The sequence below is a fragment of the Phaseolus vulgaris genome, chromosome 1 (genome assembly GCF_000499845.2).
Source record: "Phaseolus vulgaris cultivar G19833 chromosome 1, P. vulgaris v2.0, whole genome shotgun sequence".
Taxonomy (NCBI): Eukaryota; Viridiplantae; Streptophyta; class Magnoliopsida; order Fabales; family Fabaceae; genus Phaseolus; species Phaseolus vulgaris.
This window is the reverse complement of record NC_023759.2, coordinates 8,764,215-8,773,197: the sequence shown is the minus strand read 5'-3', so window position 1 is coordinate 8,773,197 and position 8,983 is coordinate 8,764,215. Positions and strand designations below refer to the sequence as shown.

At 38.9% G+C, this 8,983-nt stretch overlaps 1 protein-coding gene across 1 annotated transcript; it reads left to right on the top strand.

Moving 5' to 3' along the window:
• Nucleotides 1-1,447: 1,447 nt before the first annotated feature.
• Nucleotides 1,448-3,748, top strand: LOC137813488 (rust resistance kinase Lr10-like). The gene is made up of 2 exons (XM_068615779.1): nucleotides 1,448-2,329; nucleotides 2,523-3,748. The coding sequence occupies exons 1-2, from the start codon at nucleotides 1,582-1,584 to the stop codon at nucleotides 3,611-3,613; spliced, it is 1,839 nt and encodes a 612-aa protein (XP_068471880.1). The 5' UTR covers nucleotides 1,448-1,581; the 3' UTR covers nucleotides 3,614-3,748.
• Nucleotides 3,749-8,983: the final 5,235 nt, after the last annotated feature.

The following is an 8,983-nucleotide window of genomic DNA, read 5'->3' as shown; positions in this document are numbered from 1 at the left end:
GGTTCAAATAATAAGTAACTTGTATTTTAGTAGCAATAATTTACATTAGTGGAACATGTTAATTAAGAAGTGGGCGTAGTCTAGGTGTTTCAAATGAAGTAGTATAAAAATATCATACCTAAATCTCTTTAGTCTTTTATCTTTAACCTAAGGAGGAGTTTGACAAAAAGTAGCTTAAACATACTCTTCAACATATTCGACATTTCTCGAGAAATCCTCTTGGTGGTCAAACAAGAGAACATTCTTGGTAAAACAAAGTAAAAGCATTTATAAGTCTTTAAGTTTCACTTTGTAATGCTAACAACTACATATCATTTGTCTAAGAGCGAGCTTATTAGATGAAGATATATTGCAAGCCATTTTGTGTTTGTGATTAATCAAATGAAAAAACTCCTCAAATATTTTAAAATCTAATACTTATAAACAAATATACCTTCACGTTTTATACTCTTTTTTTTTACCTAGCATTTAATCAAAATCACTTAAATTAATGATATATTCGTTGATATTTTCTCCAACACTTTTGAATGTGAGTTTGTTGAAAGACCACGTCAACAAACACAAATTGTCCAAGCTTTTGTTCCTACAATAAATTTGAATATATAATTAATTTATAAAACTTTTAAACTTGTACAATATATACATATATATGTGAGTGTTTTGGTGTTGAAAATTTTCTTAATTTGATGCTCATGCTTTAGTATCCACTAAACGTTCATTTGTAAAAGTATAATACACTTCGTGATAACCTTGGAAGCAATTTTATATGAACAAATTTAATTACAAATAAAAATGCAAATTTATGAGAAAAGGAAGGAAGCAAGTTATATAAAATAGAAATAATTAATAAAATTAAAATCTTTTTATAACTTCATTAGGGGCTCTTCAGGTCTTTCTTTTAGAGATTCAATTGGTGAGTTTATTGGTGTTTTGCTAAGTTTAGCATAAGGATGATTGCTATTGAACTTTTCCATGAAATCATGATGGAATTCATTATTGTTGAAATGATACTCACATACTCTAAGCTTTTTATTCCAACTTTGAGGTTCTTGGAAGATTAGAAGTAGGTGGAATACATGCAAGTCTATAAGTCAATTTTTGGATTTTAAAATTCTTATATTTACACGAAAGGAAATAATTAATATGTTGATATTATTACGCGTGAAAGATACAGGACAATGTGAATAGAAGAAATTTCAGACACTATACCCAAACTTCCATCACACAATTGGACTTGTGTGGCTGTGAATTTCGAAGATAAGGTGGTATTATTGTATACGAGTGTGACTCTCACTGCATGATTGTTGTTTGGGGGAGTCAATTCTTGGCACTTAATATGCATCTACCTTGACATTCATAGAATTAAATGTATGATAATAATAGTTATCGCTAAATTATGACACTGGACTGGATTTCATTTTTTCATAACGCGGACTTTGACTAATGAGAAATCACAAGTCTTTTTTATCTTTTCTATATGGTTTCTGCAACTCATTGCAAAAGTAACAAATTAGAAGTGTTAGCATAAACTAAAAGAGGCACTGAGCTCGGTTAACAGCTGTTTTCCCGTAAGAAAACAAAATGGCAAGTGTGTTGCTCCTCCAACGTGATTCTGCATTGATGATGCTACTGCTAATGCTTCTTCTTATCAGAACTGGCAGCGCTCATAACGAGTGCGATGAGGAATTCTCTTGTGGGCCGAACCAACCCCCTATCAGATTTCCCTTCCAACTCACAGAGGAGATGAACGAGCCTTGCGGTTATCCCCGTATTTGTCTTTCTTGCACTGAAAATAATGAGACCATGCTTGCGCTTCCTACGATGAAACTCCTAGTCACTTACATAGACTACGAAAGTCAGGAAATTGACTTAATTGACCCCGAAAACTGCTTTTCCAACAAGTTTAACCAAACCATCAATTTTATTCGAACTTACCAATTTGAATCACCATATGATGGACCACACTATAACTTGAGCTTCTTCAACTGCACTTCAGCTGAGCATCCACACCTCATAAACTACTACGACGATGGCTCAGATTCAACACAAGACATGATCTCCTGTCCGATTTACATTTCTAATTCTTTTGATAGTGTCCTCCGATTGGGTCTAACATCCTGTACCAAGATGTTCGACCTCTCTGCGCCAATCCCATTCATCCAATCGAATGATTTGGTTTTGATATGGTCCAAACCAAACTGTGCTGAGTGCAAAGGAAAAGGCAAGAGATGTACATGGAAGACCAACACCACCACAGGTGACACCGAATGTTTTAAATGCAAACCGAAGAGAATTCACGTTCCTATATCTTTTATTTTTGCTACTACAGGTGACACCAGAGGCTCTTACACATTCGCTTTTAATTTAGTTCAATTCCTTATTCCTACAATTTAGGATGTCAACAATTGAATGGCGTTAAAAAGTATAGACTAGGAGTTGAAACAAGTAATGTTTAAGTGTAAAGACTGAAACAAGTACATAAATCTTTCTTTTTCTAATGAAGTCTCCCACTGCTATTCTAGGTACGATCCTTTTGGGGCTGCTGGTCATTACTGTCTTCAAGACCATCCTCTATTTTAGGAAAAAGCAAGAAGACCAAGCAAGAGTGGGCAAGTTTTTAGAGGACTACAGGGCAGAAAAGCCTGCAAGATTCACCTATGCTGACCTGAAAAGAATCACCAATGGCTTCAAGGAAAAGCTAGGAGAAGGAGCTCATGGGGCTGTGTTCAGAGGAAAACTTTCGAGTGAGATTGCGGTGGCTGTGAAGATCCTCAACAGTACGGAGGGAGAGGGGAATGAGTTCATCAACGAAGTCGGAATTATGGGCAAAATCCATCACATCAACGTGGTGCGTTTGCTTGGTTTCTGTGCAGATGGACCCCATCGTGCTCTTGTCTACAATTTCTTTCCAAACGGTTCCTTACAAAGCTTCATATTTCCACCAGAAGACAAGGACCATTTCCTTGGATGGGAGAAGCTTCAACACGTTGCTCTTGGTATAGCTAAAGGGATTGAGTATCTTCATCAAGGTTGCAATCGTCCCATAATTCACTTTGACATAAATCCTCACAACGTGTTACTTGATCACAACTTCACTCCAAAAATCTCTGATTTTGGCTTAGCCAAATTGTGTTCCAAGAATCCCAGTTTGGTGTCCATGACAGCTGCTAGAGGAACTTTGGGATACATTGCACCTGAAGTCTTCTCCAGAAACTTTGGGAACGTGTCTTACAAGTCTGATATTTACAGTTATGGAATGTTGTTGTTAGAAACGGTTGGTGGGAGAAAGAATGTGGACATGTCTTCTCCACAAAATTTCCATGTTCTATACCCGGATTGGATCCATAACCTGGTTGATGGAGATGTACATATCCATGTTGAGGATGAAGGTGATGTTAAGATTGCAAAGAAACTAGCAATTATTGGTCTTTGGTGCATTCAGTGGGAGCCAGTGAACCGTCCATCCATAAAATCTGTGATACACATGCTAGAAACTGAAGAGGAAAACCAGTTGGTTGTGCCTCCTAATCCATTTCACTCAACAACTTCCACTACAGCTAAGGGACTCAGTTCCACAAGACGACCTTTGCAGTTGGAAGTGATTCAGGAATGATTTACCGGCAAAAAATAATGTTTAACTTAGAAAATTATAGTCTATTATTTTATGAAATATGATGAACATCTAGTCTATAAACTTAATTTGTAATGTTAGAAACAATAATGAAATAAAGAAAATTCTTAAACTAAAGGTAAAGTATTGTTAAGTATTGTCATAACTACATGAAAAAAGTTTTATCGTAGAGATTAATATAATTTTTTTTTTATCAGCAAAGAATAAATAAAATAAAATGAGACACTTTAGGGGTGTCCCAACCCTTATACAAAACCCTAAAACCAAGTTTCCTAGTACCCTGCCAACTTGGAATCCAACAAACATTACACTCCATATCAAAGATAAATTCCAGACAAGATACATAAACCCAACAAACACAATTACCTCACCCCACCAAATATGTCACACCCTTAATCAAGGACAAACATCAAACAACTAAATACATTTAACAACTAAAACAAAATCTTTGGCAACATGTTGGAGTACCATACCCAAGTGAAAAGCACAACAAAACCAATACAAGACATAACATCTAAACAACTAATCCATATCTTTGTAGCAGGCTGAGAAATACCAAAGAACCAAATACTAACATCAACAACCCGATCCTACGAAGAGGATGCGTACGCCAGGAAAACCTGCAAAAAACACTTAACAACTCCCCAATCTGGCCACACCAGTAACCAAAAAGGGTCACATATCCATCTGTCTCAGCTCAAACATCATAAAGAATCCAATACCAAACTGATAACCATACATATAGTCACTTCCTTTATCGCAGTTCAGAACAACAATCCTACCCTGTCAAAAAGACAAGACCAAGGCAACCTGCACAAACATACAATACCTTCCTAACCTCAATCCAACCATGGCAGACAAGATTTACCGATGAAGCCTGCATAAAAAACCACACCACGACTACCAGGACGGGAAACAAAACATTAGTTAAATAAAACAAGGAATCAGTCTTTCAAATACCTCATACAACAGAGAGGTTCCAGACACCAGTCGGAATAAGAGAAGACAGCCAATTTTTCTTTTACTGTGACCCAAGACCAAGTCTTCCTTTGTGCCACGGTAAAAACCTCCACTAGATCCACCCGCCCGTTCTCAAACACAACCCTATTCCTATGGTTCCAAATTTCACTCACGATACCTACCCAAATACCCCCCCAACACCTGGTAACTGCATGGTTCAAGCCTATAGGTTTGAACAACCTAAAGTTCATTTGTGGGTCACGATGTAGCACCGAGATGAACCCCAACCACTCTAAACACATACCCCAAATTCTCCAAGAGATTCTACATTCAAAAAATAAATGTCTTACCGATTCTTCTTCCACACCACACAAAGGGCACCGATCACTCATCAACGTTATGCCACGTCTCGAGAGATTGTCCTTCGTGGAAATGGCATTACATATCACCCTCCAAGCCAACAATTGTGCCGAGGGTAATGTCTTTAGATTCCAAAAATTCACGAATAAAACCTCATCCACTACAGACGTCTCCCCCATGAGACACTTATAAGCTGCTTTCACAGAGAAATCCATGTTATCTACGTCCCTCCAGATCCATTTATCAGGTTTAACTCCACCCTCTCTTGTTAACCTTTTGTTATCCAACAACTGCATCAGAAGAACAACCAAGTTGGATTCCCACTCAAAAAGATTCCTTCTCCACCGCAACTTCCACGACCAAATATTATTATTCCAAAGCCCCACTTGAGAAAGAGTACAATCAGTATCTAAGGAGATTGAAAAGAGCCTAGGGAACTTATGTAGTAGAGGAATGTTTTCCAACCATTTATCCTCCCAAAACCTGATTTCTTTCCCATCCCCTACTTCCCACCGACCTCTGCCTTCAAAATCATTACCCCACCCCTCTAAGTACCATACCTTCCTAAGGTCTCTCCACCACAACGACTCCTTACAAAACTGATCTTGAGATTTTAATCCCCTCCACCCACCATACTTAGACACTAGAATATCCTTCCAAAAACTTCTCTCTTCAGACTTAAGTCTCCAAATCCATTTCCCTAGAAGAGCCAAGTTAAACTTTTCTATGTCAATGACCCCTAAACCGCCTTTATCTTTCGATTGACATATCTTATCCCACGCCACCCAAGCAATTTTCCTGTTCTCTGACCCCCAATCCCACAAAAAGTTTTTTTGTATCCTTTTCACTTCCCTCATCACAGTCATCGGCATACAAAATAGGGAGACATAGAAAAGTGGTAAGGACGTAAGTACCGATTTGATAAGGCATACTCTTCCAGCCAAAGAGAGAGATTTCCCTTTCCACGCGCTCAACCTATGTCGTAACTTATTAAGCATACCTTCCCAAAAAGCACACCTCTTATGATTCCCACCTACCATCACCCCCAAATAACTGAAAGGTGCCTTCATAATGTCACAATTAAGGATCGAGGCAAAAATCATCATCTGATTCGTATTCACTCCCACTCCGCCAACCTTACTCTTGGAATAGTTAAACTTAAGGCCAGATGCTAGTTCAAAACACTTCAGAATAGCCTTTAAAGTCAGAACACTTTGGATTGAGGCTTTACAGAAAAATAGAGTATCGTCTGCATATTGCAGCATGCTCACCTTTACTTGCTTTTCCCCGACCTCAATACTTTCTACTAACTTCTTTTCTTCCGCCTGTCTAACTACCCCTGCAAGACCTTCAGCCGCAATTAGGAAAAGGAAAGGTGCTAAAGGATCCCCTTGTATTAGTCCCTTCATAGGTTTGAACTCATTTGTTGGGCTTCCATTTACTAACACAAATAACGAGGATGACTCTAAGCAGTATTTGATCCATTTACCACCGAAGCCCAATCTTCCCAACATGTAGTAAATAAACTCCCAGCTTACTGAGTCATATGCCTTTTCATAATCCACCTTAAATACCACGCACTCTTTCTTTTTCCTTTTTACCTCCTCAAGTGTCTCGTTAGCCACTAGCACACTATCCAACAAACCTCTACCTTCCAAAAAAGCAGACTGCCTGGGATCAATAACCTTGTTTAAAACCCTTTTTAACCTTGAAGAGAGGATTTTAGAAATAATTTTATACACACAGCCCACCAAAGAAATCGGTCTAAACTCATTCAAAAGTTGTGGATTTGCAACCTTTGGAACTAGAGTAATAAAGGAAGCATTAGTGCCTTTCGGCCAACTTCCACCCTCTGCAAAACTTTGTACCGCATTCACCACATCTCCTTTTAAAATGTCCCAACAGAATTTTATAAATCCAAAATTAAAACCATCTGGTCCAGGACTTTTGGAACTATCACAATTCCAGACTGCCGCTTTAACTTCCTCTTCAGTTATAATACCAACCAACATTTCATTGTCCTCCCTAGATATGCCTTTAAACCGAACATTATCCAATCTAACCAAATGACTTCCCCCCTACTGAACCTGCTTTCAAAATATTCCTTCACACTAGCTTTTACTACAGTTGGATCTTCGCACCACTGATCTCCGACCATGAGACCATTAATCCCATTATGGATCCTCCTCCACTTAATGCTTGAGTGATAAAATTTTGTATTCAAATCCCCATGACTTATCCAACTAACCCTTGCTTTTTGCTGCAAGATCGCCTCTTGTTTAGCTCTCACTTGTCCCAGATCAGCTAACAGTTGTCTCCTCTCTTCTCTGTCTTCCACACTCAACTCCCCCTCATCGTCTTTTCCATCCAAATCTTGGACTCTCTTTTCCAGATCCACTCTTTGTTTATTAACATCTCCAAAGACATATTTGTTCCAATTCCTTATGTCAAACTTTAAACTTTTCAATTTCTCCTTTAAGACGTACAAGCCATTTCCCCTGATGTCGTAGCTTGCCCACTTATTCTTTACGAATTCCTTAAACCGATCATCTTTTTGCCAAACATCAAGACATCTGAATGGTTTTGGACCCCAATCAATATTTATCTCCTTTAAAATTAACGCACAATGGTCCGAAACTGATCTCCCTTCCGCATACAATTTGCTTCCCGGCCACTTCTCCAACCATTCAAGAGAGACTAAGACTCTATCTATTCTGCTCTTTGCTGTCCCATTAGGTTTGTACCAAGTAAACTTTCTACCCACCAAAGGAATATCAACCAGACTAGAATCCTCAATAAACTTATTAAAACTTTGTATTTCACTACTATAGTTGACATTGTTACTTTGACCTCTTCTCTCCCCAGCACATCTAATAGAATTAAAATCTCCAGCTACACACCACAACTTTATTTGGTGATTTTTCTTTATCTCACTTATCTCATCCCAAATACTTCTCTTTTCTCTAAGACTACCACCACAGTAAACATTCACTATTACTATTTCCATTGGCTTCCCTACCTTCCATATTCCTTCATTGATTGAATAGTTTTTCCCACTTCTGAACCCTTTCAATTCAAAACAATCTTTCTTCCACATCGTGATTATTCCTCCACCATTATTAACTGCTCCAACCTCAATCCAGTCGATTTCATTTGACCCCCACATTTGATAACACTTTTCCTTACTAATCTGTTCGCATTTTGTTTCCTGCAGACAAATAACTCCAACTTGTTGTTTTTTAATGAGCTCACTAATATACTTCCTTTTTATCTTTCCCCCCAACCCCCTTATATTCATACTAATGAGTTTCATCATTAACAACAAATTGTCCATCCCAACCTAATCCCTTCTTCTCGTTGTCCCTTTCTTCCAAGCATTTTAATTTGTTTAAAATATCATCCTCGTTTCCAAACCGAGAGTATCCTAGTTTCTTTCCTGAATTCCAAATTCTATCTGCTTCCAACTTTTCATTGTTTAACCAGACCAAACAGTTTTTAGTATCATTATTAGTACAAGCGGTAGAATTAGATACTAACCTTACTTCCGTTTTATGAGATAAATCTTTGAGTCCATCGACGCGTGTAAGTCCCGCCTCTTGTGACTTGCTGTTGCTACACTCCCCAACTTCCATCAACCTTTGTCCAACACCGGGCATCACTACACCTTTACGGTAAATACGCATGTTCCCCACAGGGCTTGTAGCCATGCACAACGGCCTACGGACCACCAGCGAGTACGCAGAGTTGCTACCAGATTCCGATGAGGTTTCCGCCACCACCAAGTCGACATCTCCGGCAGATACAGGCGTGACTAGGCAGTTCGGAGACACCTTCGCTTCGCGTGTGGCAGCCATACGAGTAGAGTCAAAGGTACAAGGAGGTGACGCATCAACGGCAAGGGAGGTCATCTTACCAGTAACGCGCCACGGTTCGCCGTCGAGGACTGCGGAGGAGACCCCCGTGTGTGAGATCCTTTGCGCAGCCAACGTCACCGCAGACGTGGTCGTCGTTCGAGTCGCGGGAATGGTCGTC

What these genes read in the sequence shown, in the direction of transcription:
- LOC137813488 (XM_068615779.1), top strand. Translation starts at nt 1,582, where the DNA reads ATGGCAAGTGTGTTGCTCCTCCAACGTGATTCTGCATTGATGATGCTA. An exon ending in TTTTATTTTTGCTACTACAG is followed by an intron (nt 2,330 to 2,522) that starts GTGACACCAGAG and finishes CTGCTATTCTAG; the next exon opens with GTACGATCCTTTTGGGGCTG.